Genomic DNA, 16,713 nt, shown 5'->3' with positions numbered 1-16,713 from the left:
GTAAGGAAATGTCATAAATAAAATTTTTGCTTTATAGTTTTATAAGAACTGAAAGTATTTTGGCCCAGCATAATTAAAGCTATTTTTAAACATAAAGCTTGATAATTAAGGAATAATGATCATAATATGATTAAGAGAGCTCTCAAGATATATGTGAACTTAAAAAAGTCTTTGTCTAAATGTATTGGGAACTACATAGAGTTTTTTTTCTAATCTGAAGCAAACATGTATATATATGTATGTACATACATATCATGTATGTCACATATGGAATATATGTATACATATACACACATTATATATACCATGTCATAATGATATAAATGCAATTCATTTTCTATTGAGGTGGGGGTTTGATAAGCAGAGAACTTCTAGTTTTTCTTCCCTGATGGTTGTAAATTCGTTGTAAATCAGTTTCATAATGTTTTGGAGTGGGGTGGAGTAATAGTGTTTGTCACCAAGTCATGTGAAAGTTTATGATGTTTACAGGATCCCCTCTCGGTGGAAACTAAATGATAACGCAAGAAACAATATTATTTCACCTGATGAATGGATTAAAAATGCAGGGATATAGGCATGCTGAAAACTTTGATGTAGCTGAAAGAACCACATTTGAAAATGCCCTTACTTCTGGCCCTCACACCCTCTCTTAACTTATTCTGTTTCATCTTCAACCACCATCTAGCTATCTGCTAGGTGGTAGCTAATGAACCTGTAACTGTATCATATAAGGATATTTCTGGTTACAAGCACTCAGGAGGCACAATTCTAAAGGAATGACTATTGGAAGTGACTCATGATTGATTAAGGAAAGATACTTGGGAACTAGGGAGGATGTTAATGTGTCACTTAAAATGTATATATAATAGCCTATTTCTCTATTTGCAGAGCTGAACATGTAAGGCATTATATTGTACATGAATAAATTCAAGGATTATTATGTAGCTGTTTAAATTATACTATTTATGTTTGCTTTATTTTTACATATATGTGTGCCGTTTTTATTTACATATATTTACCTTTTCAATAGAACCATCCAGGATATGTGGCTTAACGTTGAAAGCTGTGAATACTTCTTCTGCAAATTTAATGTGGAATCCAACAGAGACCAACTTCACTCATTACAAGATTTATATATCAAACGGAACATTTGCTAAAGAATATCTTATTTGGGAAATGATGACTGAGCACACAGTTACAGATCTGACTCCTGGTAGAATATATAACATCACAGTACATAGAATGAGCGGCAATGTTGAAGGATCCGGCACCTTTATCAGAGTTGTTGCAGGTATACAAATTCTTTTTGATATTTAAAAAATTTACATTTGTATTGCATGTTATACTGTTCAATATAAAACTTCAATGCATTTTTTGAAATTTGAAATTTTACAGTCTATAGGATAGTTCAGAGGGTAAAAATACTCATTTTACTGGGATATTCTGAGGATTTTTGAGATATGTAAGATGTAAATTGGATAACATAGTATCTGGCACATAGTCAGTGCTCAATAAATGTAGCTAATACTATACATAGTTTCAGATCAGATGAGAGGTCCAGCTAATGAAATTAGGTGGTTGATTTGGGGATCATCCGTTCTCCTAAAACCTTGTTCTTTGATATTCCACTATGTGCTATGCACATGAAAAAGCATAGTCTTAGGGTGTGTGGAGAGTAATAAAGGATACAAGCATGGAAATACATATAGTATAAGTCAAATTAATAGGGAATGATTACCTTCATAGAATGGATGGAAAAGCCTCTCTGGGGCTGCAAAAGGATAAGGAGTTTCTAATCAGATTAGAGGGCATGTGGGGTGTGTGGAAAGGAGGACTCACAGAGAGAGGGAACAGTCTGTGCAAAATTATGGAGGTGTAAATGATACGGTGTATTTGTGGAACTTTAAGCAATTCAACATTGCAAGATTTTATTGTTTTTATATGAGAAGAGAACAAAATCCTATTCTGAATAACTTAAAGCATCACTTTTATATCTGAATGAAGTTGTGAAACCTATTAATATTTAAAATTTTTCAAAAGAGAACAAGATTGCAGTAATAACTAATGCGATTACTCTTAAATGATCTTTAAGGCTATGGATCTGACAGATAACCCAAAGCAGACATATGATGATAACTCAGTCTATAGATATTTGTTATGTGGGTGTCACACTGTATTAGTTTCTTATTGGTATTGTAACAAAGTGCCACAAGCTTTGTGGCTTAAAATAACACAAATTGGTTGTGTCAGAGTTCTGTAGGCCATAAGTCTGATATGACATGGTTCCCATCAGGCTAAAATCAAGATATTGTGAGGGCTGTGTTCCTTTCTGTAGGCTCTTTGATCATTCAGGTCGTTGCAGAATACTGTTCCTTGTGGCTGTAGGACTGAGGTCACAATTTCCTTGCTGGCTGTCAGCTGAGATCTGATCCCCTTCTAGAGAACGTCTCACTCCTTGGCTTGTGATCTTCTTCCTCTATCTTCAAAGACAACAAAGGGAGGTTGTCTTGCAGTCATGATTCAATTCTCTTTTTCCTTTTTTCCCCATTACTTCAGACTCTTCTTTCTCTTCTAAGGGCCTTGTAATTAGATTGGATCCACCTGGATAATCTAGGTTGCTCTCCCTGTTTTAAGGTTCACAATCTTAATTCCATCTGCAAAGTCCCTTTTGCCATGTAATGTAACATTGTCACAGGTTCCAAGGTTTAGAATGTGGGCATCTTGGGAGCCCATTATTCTATGTGTCTTACATACTATTGTTCTTCTAAATGTATATATTGTTCTCCTAATGTATCACATATATATATATGATAATGCAAAGCAAGCAGAGTTCAGAAATCATACACCAACTTTACTCCTGGATTTGACGCTTGCTAGCTGAGTACTATTGGGCAAGTTACCTAGTAAAAGAGTTGATGATCTCTGAGATTCCTTATGGCCCTTAAACACTCTATTACACTTAATTTTTATATTCTATACCAATATATAAGGCACATCTTTATTTCTTAAAAAGCATGTGCATTAAATGATGAATGTCTTTTTCTTCAGGATTTTGCAGTAGGTAAAGTACACAATCAAACACATTAAAACTGGACTCACTGTAGAAGTTTTAGTCTATGGCAAGGTTTCTTAACCTCAGTACTATTGACATTTTGGGCTGGGTGATTCCGTCTTGTGGGGATCCATACTTTTTAGGATGTTTAGCGTCATCCCTGACCTCTACCTACTAGATACCAGTAGGATCCTCTTAATTGTGACAATCAAATTTTTTTCTAGAAATCCCCAGAAGTCCAGAAATTGCCATAAGTTGGCAAAAATCACAACAGATGTATGGTAAGCACTGATCTGTATGGTTAGATAGAAAAATCAAATAGTCCACTGAGCAAAGGTTGAAAAAAGATACGATAAATAAAATGTTTTGCTTACGCACAAGTCAAGGAGACAGTGTGGTTAGTGTGAGTGACAGGAGTCGCTCACTTAGATTTTGATCAGAAGAAAAAGTGAGCAAGGTAATGCCAATATCAGGAAAGTTTCATGGAAGATATCGAATAACAATGGTCATTTTAATTAAAGAGAGCACTTTATGAAATAGCAGGAACTTGATGTTCTGGTTGGATTGTGTGGTTTAGGTGATGGTTTTGAGAGATTAGATGTAGGTAATGGAGAGCTGTGATTTGGGAGGTGAGCTGATAAGAGGAAATGGGAAAGGGTGGTTATCTAGGTTTTCTGATGTACCTCTGGAGCAGAAAGAGGTTTTACTGCCCTACTTTTTATAAAGGAGAGAGTGGTGATCATGGAGCGATGCTGGGCAGAGAGCACTGAGTGGATACGAGGAGGGAGCTAAAGCTAAGAAATGAAATGGCAGTAATGCATGGTTTTACTAAGAGATGACCAGGGTTTATAGGGAAAGATAGCAGAATGAACAATAGCTTTAATTATAGCTTGCATTTACTAAGATTTTGCTATGTTCAAACCACTCTTATAAGCACTTTACATGTGTTAACTTATTTTATTCCCACAACAGTGTGTGGGATAGGAGGATTATTACCTTGAGGTTGATGAAGCCAGAGAGAAATAGAGAGGTTAAGAGTTTTGCCTAAATTCTTAATTTATGTGGCAAAGCTAGGATTTGAACCTAGTTATCCAGTTATAGGACCTGTGACCAGTGCCTTACTAAAAATTGATTTTTTTAGACAATTGTAGCACCTAATATGATGCTGACTTATTAGAGGATGTTTATTTTACTATACCTAGCCCCTTTCCAAAGAGGGAAGAAGCTACAGGAACTTGATAAATAAATGTTGCCTTGACATAAGGACATATTTGGATGGAGTCTCCTAAAGTTAAATTGGAGGTCACTTCAACTAATAATCTTAGACTTTAAAGGAAAATTATAGATCATCCTATTAATGCTTGAATCCTTTCTAAAATGTTAATACATTTAGGATTTTTCAATGTGCTATTATTCATAAGCCACTTTGTGAAGGTTAGAGGGACGCAAAGTTATCAAGGTGATTAAACCTTGAGCTCTGAAGCTATTGCTCCTGGGTCCAAATCCTGGCTCTACTATTTACCTATTTGCTTTGAGACCTTGGTGAAGTTACTTAAATGCTTTGTTCCTCAGTTTTCTCATTTTTAAATGACAATAATCATAGTATCTCCTTATGATTTGTTACAGCTGTTACATAAAACAATGAGTGAAAAAGCTTAGTGCAGTGTATAGTGTATCATAAACTTGATATGAGTTACTTCTTAATATTCTACATGTCTGATATCTCCTCAGTCAGAACATATATTATACCCAACCTGTGATAAATCATGAAAAGGCTTAAATGTGATATTGAAAGCATATCATATACAGTGTTGGTACATATGAATTATAAATAAAAGTTAATAATAATGGTGATGGGACTTTTAAGCCTTCACATTTTATTTTAAAGTGTCTGTCCATTGTAGGCTTTGTTTCCTTGGTACTGTTCTGATAGGTTTGTTTGACTCTTTTGCGGGTATACTGAAGTATGTAACATTTTGATCTCATTTTGTATACACTCTTTTAAGAATCAGAATCTACTGAGGAACTCCCTAAGAAGCTTGCTTTTCCATTTTGAATCTCTTCTTACTCTCTGTCTCAAAGGTTAATCCACCATAGTTTGTATCAGAACTTTGTATGTGAGGTCCTTTTAACTCTTTTGAGCTCTTTTCCTGTATAGACATCATAGGATCATACTTCTGTTTTTTTCTCAGTTTCTTGAAATGCAGTTGAAGTAAATTCACTGAAATGCCAAGGAGAAAAGTTGAGAGATGCTTTAGAGCTGCACTGTCCAGTAGACAGTGATTAGCAACACGTGACTGTTGAGCCTTGAAATAGGACTAGTCCAAATTCAGATGTGCTCTAAGTGCCAAAGACACATGGCATTTCAAAGACTTAGTATGAAAAAAAAGTGATATTATTATCTCATTAATAATTTCATATTGATTATGTGTGAAATGATGTTTTTGATATGTTGTGTTAGATAAAATATATTATTAAAATTAATTTTACATGTTTCTTTTTACTTGTTTAATGTGGCTTACATTGTATTTTTATCAAACAACGTTGCTTAAGTATGAATCACAAGACACATACTTAAGCCTATTTAGGGCTCTGAGCTACCCTGCAATAAAAGAAGATGTTTAACTTAGAAAAGGAATTATTTAACAAAATGGTTTGATCATAAGACATGTATTCAATTCTAGGGATTTAGGGTATTAAGGATTAATTTTTGGAAAATTCTGGTCTAAAAAAACTGACTAGGCCTAGAATTCCTCTTGCTAGCCGTAATTAAATTGAACATTATGTGATTTTTTTCTTTTAGAACTCAAAATCCACCTCATGATCTGACTTTTGTTGGTTAATAACAATTAGATTGAGAGTGATATTTTTGCTTCATATTTTCCTACCTTTTCAGAGATTAAATTCCGTGGAGTGCAAATAATGTACTTATTATGGAATCTGTTTCAGTTAATTGAATCTTCCAGTTCATATTCAGGAAGCTACACTCTTTCACAATGACTTAAGCATTACTTCATCTCTACTACCTTTTCCTGAGGGCAAGCCTCCCTCCTCTCTGCTCAGACTACCACAAAATCCTACTAATTGGCCTCGTGCTGCCGCTTTTGCTTCTGTCCAATTCGTAGCCCATATTCTAGAGTAATCTTTTTAAAACTAAAAAAAAAGTCAGATTGTTTTTCTGCTTAAAATTTTTCAATGTTTTCCATTGCATTTAGGGGAAAAAAATCTAAAATGTTTATTGTGGCCTACATGATCATCAGACTGTTCTTCTTTCTTAAATGATCCCACAAGGCAGGCTGGTTTTCTCAGTCATTTTAAATTCTGTCCATTTCCAGGGCTTCTATTCACTTTGCTTTGAAAGGTCTTTACCAAACTGTCCTGAAGCTTCCAGGCCTTCCCTTTTTATCAGATTGGCAAATTTCCAGACAAATATATTCTTCCTCCTCTTGGTGAGACACACTTCATCCTTGGCCAAGGGTTCTTCAGTGTGTAATCTTAAGCCACAGTCTAGGAAACTGCATCCTATCTCCCCACCATCTCAGTAAACAGCCCTTCACTTCTGTCTTCATTTTTCTTCCAAAGTCTCATCCCAGCTCTTTTTCTAGTTTCTTGCCTAAGAGGTCGTAAATGTTAGTTACTTTTTAGGACTCTTGAAGAGGTAGTATCAACCCTTACATAAACCAGCAAGTGTGAGTAGTGGTCGGACTTCTGTCATGTTAGACTTTTGTCCATTTTAAAGTGGGCTGGCCAGGAGAATCAAGCTCTTTTCTCTCAAGCCTGAAAATACAGAAGACATAGGTCTGTGTGCAGAATCATCCAGGAAAAATGCCAGCAGCTATGTACAACAAAGAAATTCTACCCATCACACACTGGGTATTTATCTGATCTTTCACCTTAGGTTTGCAGCATTTCTAAAGAGGTATTATAAAACTGTAGTGCTCACTGAATGGACAACTTGGAGATGATACCAAGAGAATGTTTGTTTCTTTGAGGATGTCATGTGAAAATTAATTGATCAATATTAGCTTTGGCCCCTAGGGAGACAGTTGTATTATAAGGATTAAAGGAACTTTTCAATGAACATTTTGGTACGTGACTCTTTTTGAAAGGAGATAAGGAAAACCATTCTAAAAGTGTATCCCCCCCCAAAAGTACTAGGAAACTGACCTGTTACCTATTTTATGCAATGTGCCCTATCAGATTTGTTAGGAAATGTACACTTTATTTTTTTTAATATATCGATTTTCAAATCATCTCTGGTGGCGGGGTTGGGGGGGCGGGGGGGGGGCAGGAGTGCTTAAAATGATAAATGGAGTTCAGTGACTAATTCCAGACTACTTTATTTTGGAAATAGTGTTAGATTGGATCTGTATCAGGATGTTTTTCACATGCTTGGCTTCATAATCTCTGTCCCTCCCTGTATATTGTTTGGAATCTGCACTAAAGATAAGAAGAGTACAAATCTGACTCATTGGCAATCAATCCAAAGAACTTTACATAGAAAACTCCCTTCAAGTAGGTACAGGCAGCATAAACAAAACTTTGGAAACAGTGGGAGCAAAGGTAGAAAAAATATGGTTGAAATGGCTAGGACACTTACTACTTACTGTTTAAAAACTATCTTCTTTTCATTTCCAATATGAAATTTTGGCAGATTTTGATATTTTTTGGGTATTTATTTCAGTTTGATAAATATCCAGGTAATTGGATAGTAGTTTGTACTTTTCTTTAAAATGATTCAGTTTTTCAATTAGAGCATAAGCTTTAAAAATACTATCTGGTCAACCAAAAGATTTCAGTAGGTAAGGAATATCCCAGAAATAGATATATGAATTGATGTATCATTTTTGATAATTAAGCTTAGAAACTAGCTAATTTTAAAGATACACATGCCTAACACCTACATAGAGCTAGAGATAATTTAAAGGATCTGATGCTTTCTGACAATTTGGTTATTTTGAAACCTGGCCCTTAGACTATTGATTTTCCTTTTTTCTTTGAAGGTTTAGGAGAATAACTGTTTTAAACCTCTGTTTTTCAATATCAGAACCGGAAAAACCTGAGAAACTTAAAGCCTTCAATATTTCTGCACATTCCTTTTCTCTGCACTGGAGCCTACCCTCTGGCCATGTGGATGGGTTTCACGTGGATCTTGTTCCTGACAGTGGCTTTGTTACTATCAAAGATCTTGGAGGTGGAGAATATCAGGTATCGTTTTCATTATCGTACTTGCCAAACTAACTTGTATTTATATTTGGTCCAAATAGGAAAGTTCTTTATGAAACTCATCCACCATGAAAACTTACTCCTTTGAGACTTTTTAAAAGCATAAGATGAAGACAAAAACACAGATGCCGGATTGATGAGTTTAAGTTTCAGCACTGGTGGACTGTTACCTTAGTAACGTCTGTGTCTCTTTTTTTAAGTCTACCCTGAACCTACAGCCAACGATCCAAGGGTTCATGAATAGTTTAACAATGAAAGGGCAGAGCTATTGAGTAATCCACGCTCATTAATTGTGCACTTGCCAGGAGGATCTGTCTTTAAATCATTAATGCAGGCAACATTTCTCTCTAGAGCCATCAATGTGATTCCACTGCCTGAAAAATGTAATAATGATGGATTTTCTTATGATTTTTCTTTTACTTTTTATTGGAACTTCAAAGACACAGGTATTTTGTACACACTCTTAAATACCAGGGCTAAGCAATGGACTGTAATTTTCTTAAGACTCTTAAATAGTTGTTTCTTGTGACAATGAACTAGGATAGATAGAAATACTGATTTAGTCTTTGATAATGCAGTATGTTTTGTTAAGTTTTTGTTATCTGTTATTTGGTAAATAGTTATGTGATATAACAAATTTATATTTTACAGTGATAGGAAATATATTGTGATATCTTAAATAGCTCAGAGTTATGTAGTGAAGTGTTACTTTGTTTTATTGATTGTGATAGATTTATGGTTTTAACTTTCTTGCTTTTCAGAATTTTAACACAATCACTTGCTTTTGGTGTTCCAGGTTGATGTTTCTAATGCTGTTCCTGGTACGCGGTATGATGTAACCATCTCTTCCATTTCTGCTACAACATACAGCTTACCTGTTAGTAGAACAGTGACAACGAATGTGACAAGTAAGTATATGTTTTCCTTTTTTTTTTTTACAAAGTATTTGGAACCATTATAAATCTGTTGGATGGAAATATTTACATTGGCAATATGTGCATTGTATGCATGAGAACAGTTTAGTAATTAAAGCAAAATGGAAACAAGAAAGTGATCTGTTTAGAACCTGAGTTCTACTAGTTATCTTCCATTACTTTCAAAGAGCAAAGATAATTTTTCTCTACTTGTTTGTGAAATGGATCAGAAACACTGTTAATGGTAATATTTAAATAATACAAAGCCGTGAAAATAAACTCACTATAGTTGCTCTGAAAGAGTTATTCAGTTTGTAATACTGGTTCTTGTTTTCTTAGTGTTTGTGTATAAGCCTTGCATCAAGTAAGTTTTTTTAGAAAATGATTTGGCATTAAAAGTATATTTGGCATGTAGTATTTAGTAGCATTCCATTTTTTACATTCTTATAAAAGACTATTTTTGGTATTCCCCAAAGCATTTAATCTTTTTTTTTTCTTGTGGTAGCAAAGCTCTAGGGAGGGTAAACTTACACTTATGAGACTATTAGTCTTTGGGAACTTCAGAAGTCTACAATTTGTAGATATTTTTCTTACATATTATTGTGAAAATACAATAATAGTTGTTTGACCTTATAACAACATGAATTTTTTCAAAAAAATAGAACCAGGGCCTCCAGTCTTCCTAGCAGGGGAAAGAGTCGGATCTGCTGGGATTCTTCTGTCTTGGAATACACCACCTAATCCGAATGGAAGGATTATATCTTACGTTGTAAAATATAAGGAAGTTTGTCCATGGATGCAAGCAACGTATACACAAGTTAGAGCAAAGCCAGACAGTCTGGAAGTTCTTCTTACTAATCTTAAACCTGGAACAACATATGAAATCAAGGTAATTATTTTGTAAATAGTTAGTATTAGAATATTCATTCATTTTAAAAGTGAAGGAGCTTTATCCCACCAGGTCAAGCCTTTGCAGCAAGTGACTGAAGAAGGATCATCTGAGTCTTGGCCTCACTGCCCATCTGGGCTTTTAAAACTTGAACAAATTTTATAATCTCTTTTCATTTTTATGTGTATTTATATAATTTATTTTTCTTATTGATATTGAACCTACTGACAGCTTTTTATCATTTATCTTCTGGACAAGTCAAAGTTTTATTATTTCAGATTCTGTTTAATTACAGAGTGTAAAGCTTGAATGTAATTCTTTTGGTCTGTTCTAGGTTGCTGCTGAAAACAGTGCTGGCATTGGAGTGTTTAGTGACCCATTTCTCTTCCAAACTGCAGAAAGTGGTAATTTTCCTAAATCATTTATTCTGAATTAGCTTCGTTATGAGTTTTTGTCATTGAAAATAAATAGGGATATAAACAAAATCCGGCACTAAAATGCATAAAATTTTCAACAATATGGCCCTTCAGTTACTTTTAGAGTCTTCTTGGATAGTAAATTTACTCATTAAAATGTATATTGTTCTTTCTGATTATAAAAACACTAAGTGTTGTCTTAGAAAACTTTGAAAAAAACAGAAATTAAAAAAACCCTAAATGAAAGTTATCCATGGCCCTGTTATATAAAATTGCTGTTACCCTTTTGGTCCATTTCTGGCTGATCTTTTTTTTTTCCAATGAATATATGTCTTTGTGACTATATATTAGTAAGAGTAGGCTTGTGCCATTTATGCAAGTTTATAGCCTGCCTTTTCCTCTTAACATCAAATCATAAGTATTATTATGACATTAGACTTTTGGAAATACAGATTATAATGGTTATCATATTATTCCATAACATGCAATCATTACCAAACCAATTTAAGCTACCTCCATTCTCCCAATGGCTGAGAGGAAAAATGTGATATCATCCTGATTCCTCTCTCTCATAGTATACTGTAATCTATCAACAAACCTTGCCAACATTATATCAAAATATATCCTGAATCTCACCCCTATTGTTAATCACCCTATGTAATCCATTATCATTTCTCGCCTGAACAATTGAAAGTCTCCTCACTGGTTTTCCTGTTTCCAGCTTACCTACCTATAGTTTACTCTACCGACAAGAGCCACATAATCTTTTGAAACAGAAGCTAGACTATGTTACTTCTCTTCCTTGTAAGATGGCTCCTGTCTTATTCAGAGCAAGAACCTAAGTCCTTCCCATGAGCTACAGTGCTCTGTATGCCCTTTCCCCTCTCTGACTTCATCTCTTACCTTTCTCCTCTCCCTCTGTCTACTCCAGCCATACTGATCTTCCATCTTAGGGTCTTTTCTCTTGCTATTCCCTCTGCCTGGACTACTCTTTCACTAAATATCTGTAGAACTCTCTCCCCGGTTGATCCAGATCTCACTTTACCTTTCCTGACTACACCTTCTAAAATAGCCCCTGTTTCCTTCTGTCCATCTTTATTTCCAACAGATTTATTTTTCTCCATTGGACAAGCCTGACATGTAACACATTTACTTGCTTACTTTTTATTGTATGTGTTAGCCTAGTAGAACATAAGCTTTGTGATAAAAATAAGTTGTTATGGAATGGAGGTAATTTTATTTATTTAGTAATTCAGCTGTTTATTTATAATAGCAAACAGTCAGAACCAATAAATAGAAAAATGGCACCAAAAATGGCATCTCCAATCAATAGCAAATATTCTCTGTGGAGCTTATATTCTAGTGGGCTAAGATAAGTAAATGAGTTACTAAGTAATATACTAGATTGGTGAGAAGTGCTAGAAAAACAATTTCTGTAATTTTGTGCAACTATAAATGTTCTGCGTAAAGATACAGATCAAGATAAAAATATCCAGTGGTTCACTGCCGAAGGGTTACATTGAAATGGGCCCTGTATATCTAGAGGGGATCATGCAATTATAATGTTAAAAGAAGCATGTACCAAGCTTTATGGCCCAGTTTTTATTTGAGACCCCATCAAGAGAAGCATGTGAATACATGCTCTATGCCATAGAAAGAATTAAGAGAAAATTCTAGAGTTAGTTTAAGATTAGAAATTAATGATTCATGAAGTCTTTTTCCTATTGATTTTGAACCTACTGACATTCAGATTATTAGCACAACTAAAAATTGAGAAAATTATTATTTTAAATTAAATGTTCACTACGATATAAAAGAAAAATTATGTTTTTAGCTTCAGGGAAAATAATTGGAATAATTTTTGAATGACTTAGCAAATAGTTTATTCTTTTTTTAAAACTGTCATCTTGATACAGCTTCTGATAAAGCCTGGTACATGCAGATTATGATTTCAACTTGACAGTATTTTGAACTTTATATATTTTATACTCTACTAACTGACATAATTTCTGGAGTTATTTGCTCTCTTGGCAAATTGTGATTGGGACAGACTAACACTCTAGGATGGCATGAAAATAATACCGGAACAGAAGTTTCACTCTGTTTCTGACTTGCTGTGTTTTCTTGGGGAAATTACATAATCACATAATCAGTCTTGCCTTATCTTTTGTTTTTTTAAAAAAAAAAAAGTTAAGTGGTAAAAATATAAACCTGAATTTAGTTAGATCAGTTATGTCCAAGTTTTCCCCCAAGGACTCCTTTTTATTATTTATGGTACACAGAACTAAATTTAAGGAGAATTTCTGTGGAATAATAAATTGCATTTATTATTATTAAACCAAATTTCTTTCTCCATGAATAAAAATACTCCTAAAGTATAAAGTTAACCCATTATACCATACTGAACTGATATTACATCCACAAGCACAAAAATCTCTACTTTCTTACTTCTCACACAGCATTGTTTCAGACAAATGTAGAATTTTAGCTTTAAAATATTAGAAATATCTCTTGTACCTTCATTTCTAACTTGATGGGTCCTTAGAAATGTAGAAGATTCTTTTAGAAGTCTCTATATTTGATTTAGAAAGTTTTTTTTTTCTGGCTCAAGAAAATATATGTTTTGTATAGTATACACTTTGAAAAGTTTTAGTTTCACATACTTATATATTTACACAAGTCACTTGTTTAGCTATGCCCTCAAAGTGTGTGGAAGACTTATCTGAAAGGTGAAGTGATTTATAAACAGAATTTTTTGGTGCTTTAGTGTCAGATCTTTACTTGGACCAAGATGGATAAATTCACTATAAAAATCAAAAGATGATGGGATTTCGGTACCTAAAAATCCAGAAGTAGAAACTAGAATATTTAAAGTAGGGGAACACCTGTCAGCTACAGAAAAGAGCCAAGATTAGTCTTCAGACACCACGAAGTCACAAAAGGAAAACACACAGATTTTACTGAGGCAAAAATAATGTAATTTTAAGTGAATAAAAATAACCTCTTTTTCACTAACTGTTGTTTAGCAGATTTAATTAATTTTTATCTAATATATTTTGTGTACTTTAAAAGATATTTTGAAATCATGTTTTGGAATGTAGTAAAAGTTTGGTTACCTTGTAAATTCAAATTTCTCTACACTTGGGCAGTTCCTCATGATGTTGTTAAGGCCGATTTGGAAATGTGCCAGCTTGTATACAGTCTGTTATTGATATATATTTCAGGCATTCTTATAAAATTTGCATACTTTAGACAAATGAGAAATTTAAAACAATGATTAAGATTAATGATAAAAGCTTTGATTCTTATAATTCCATAGCATCATGTATTTAATAAACTTTGCTTTATTATATTTTATCCACTCAAAAGAAGTTTAAGTGCTAAATCTTTAGTATCAGAGAGTTTTCATATTGTCACTGTCCTTCTTAAGCTTTAATTCCATTGATCAGTTTCTCTTGAAGAAAAAAATTTCTATCCATTATGACATCCATTATTAATGATTAATCATCTTCCCAAATTGTTGTATTTTACTTTTTTCTATTAAAATGCAGCTGTCGTTAAGTTTCTTAATTTCTGTTTAACTCATATCATTCACACATAGCTCTCTTGCCCATTCACATACAGCTCTCCTGCCCAGGGCCTAACTTTCTTATATATTTTATATGGCTTTCATTTACAAATCACATTTTGGTATTCTTCTCTACAGTGTATACCTAAACTCTGGTTATTTGGTTTCTCAATACTAGGCACTTCTACTACCATTTATATTGTTTTACCCCAAACATCTTGTTTTGTTTTTATTTCTTTCAATAGTGACTTGTCATGGTTGTTCTATATTCTAAAGGACCTTGATTATTTACTCTACTTGGTCAATTTTGCATAATTAACCTTGAATTAATAAGTATCATTTTTCTTCACTCTGGCCTCATGTTTATCTCATTTCAACTAAGATAGTATATAGCTTATTATGCAGATTATTAATAATTAATAACAAAATATCATGAATTCTGATGAAAGTTGATTTTGAGGGTGTATGAAAGTCAAAGTATAATAACCACAATCAATTAGGTGGTATCCATTATATATTAGACACTAAATATTTACATACATTCTAGAAATGTGCTTTTTGGTGCACATGGTTATATAATTGTTTGAATTTGCCACTTCTTCATTATCTAAGGAATTCACATAATTCCAAAGTATTTCAGAAAGTAAGATATTCATTATTCAAATTTCTATAACCACAAACAACTATTGACTGAATATTTTTTCAGACTTATTTGAAATAGTCTATTGATGGGTGTATTGGCCAAATAATCCTGAAGTAAAGCTTATGTGCCTCTTAAATACAACTCTATGGGCCCAATTTCCAGTTCTTTATTTTAGGCAAAAGTCAATTCAAAAAGTATACTCAAGTATATATTTCAAAAAGTACTACCCAAGTAGATTTTATACAATGTGTTATACATTTAATTTCATATAACATGGGAAACGTAACATCCCAAAGTTATATAAATGCCATTCTAAGTTTTATAACAATGTTTTTCCTCTCCTTCAATCCCTCTCACTTCCCCAGCTCCAGGAAAAGTGGTGAATCTCACAGTCGAAGCCTTTAACTATTCAGCAGTAAGCCTGATTTGGTATTTACCTCGGCAACCAAATGGCAAAATAACCAGCTTCAAGATTAGCGTCAAACATGCCAGAAGTGGGATAGTAGTGAAAGATGTTTCAATCAGAGTAGAGGACATTTTGCCCGGGAAATTGCCAGAATGTATTGTAAGTATCATGGAACATTTTCTATGTCTCAAAAATTTTAGGTAAATTACATCTTGAAGTTTTGGTAAAATTTCCATTTTACCAAAATGATTCTTAGCTATTTGATTACTTATAGTATCATATGATATACAATTGGCTATAGTCAAGGCAGAATAAGAGAAAGGTTTGAGATTTCAGCAGTGAGATGTCAGATCACTTAGGGAGCTCTGGAAAGACTACATGATAGGCATGGCATTTGTGATAGGCCTTGGAGTAAGGATAGGTGGAGATTATGTGGAGGTAGAGGATACTTTATAAGCCCTGAAGTAGGAAATCGTAGGATATCACTGGAAAAAAAGATAATACTTCTGTGTGACAGGAGAGGAGGGGAGGGGAATAGTCAAGGTTAAGTTTGTGAAAGTAGATTGTTTTTGTTGTGTATATCTTTAGTGAAGAATTTGTTACTACTCTAGTCATAGATGGGAAATCCCTGGAAGTACTGTAATAATGCTTTTTTAAAGTTAATTTTGGTTATCTTTGTGATATTATTGATGAGACAACAGCCAAAATTACTTTTCTTTTAAATGCTTTAAGTTGTAGAAGTCACAAAATTTTTTTTAATTTGGATATCTAATACACATAAACCCATATACACACAAACACATGTTCTATTAGCTTTGTCTTGAATACTGTTGCAGAAAAAATGATCATAACGGTAAGAAAGTGACGTTGTGTTTGAAATTTCACAATAGGGAAAACATTTCATCTCTTTGGCTCTTGCATTTTTAATATGAATTTTAAAACTTAATAATGATTTTGCTATAGTTATACCTTTACTCAAAGCCACATGAAATCCTACTTATAAGAAAGATTAAGGTGTAAAGAATGCAGTAAATACATTCTGTTCTAAAACTGTGGATAATGATATTGATGGTATAACTGTAGACGGTAAGTGGGTATAATTAAAATCTAGCAGATTTGTCTGTAGCTATAATGGGTAAGTGAATCTGTTAAACTCTTACCCAATCATACACATACACACACAAATTAGGAATAATATTTGTAGTATAAAGAAAAAACGAATACCCTTATCATCGCCATCAAGTGATACCACATTATTTTCCCATTGATGTTTATTTTATTCACTAGGAGAATAATGAATCCTTTTTATGGAGTACAACCAGCCCTTCTCCAACCCTCGGGAGGGTGACGCCTCCATCACGTACCACCTACCCATCGAGCATGTTGCCCGGGAGGAAGATTAGCTCTGTGTGGAAAGAGCCTATCAGTTTTGTAGTGACACATTTGAGACCTTACACAACGTATCTTTTTGAAGTTTCTGCTGTTACAACTGAAGCAGGTTACATTGATAGTACGATTGTCAGAACACCAGAATCAGGTATGGTTTCTTTCTTTTTATTTTTGGTAGGAAAAGAAGTTAAATTATTCATAGAATAACCT

General features: G+C 33.7%; 1 protein-coding gene across 1 annotated transcript in view; it reads left to right on the top strand.

Annotated features, from left to right (window-relative positions):
* LOC116761103 (phosphatidylinositol phosphatase PTPRQ-like) overlaps positions 1 to 16,713 on the top strand; it is a 206,463-nt gene that overhangs the window by 55 nt on the left and 189,695 nt on the right. Inside the window, 7 exon segments of the mRNA XM_032646871.1 lie at positions 1,031 to 1,291; positions 8,100 to 8,260; positions 9,075 to 9,186; positions 9,855 to 10,081; positions 10,416 to 10,485; positions 15,074 to 15,273; positions 16,402 to 16,651. Of these exon segments, the coding sequence (XP_032502762.1) occupies positions 1,031 to 1,291; positions 8,100 to 8,260; positions 9,075 to 9,186; positions 9,855 to 10,081; positions 10,416 to 10,485; positions 15,074 to 15,273; positions 16,402 to 16,651 (1,281 nt within the window).

Source organism: Phocoena sinus, chromosome 10 (genome assembly GCF_008692025.1).
Source record: "Phocoena sinus isolate mPhoSin1 chromosome 10, mPhoSin1.pri, whole genome shotgun sequence".
In the NCBI taxonomy this organism is placed as follows: Eukaryota; Metazoa; Chordata; class Mammalia; order Artiodactyla; family Phocoenidae; genus Phocoena; species Phocoena sinus.
The sequence above is the reverse complement of the archived record's forward strand: the minus strand, read 5'-3'. Positions and strand labels throughout refer to the sequence as shown.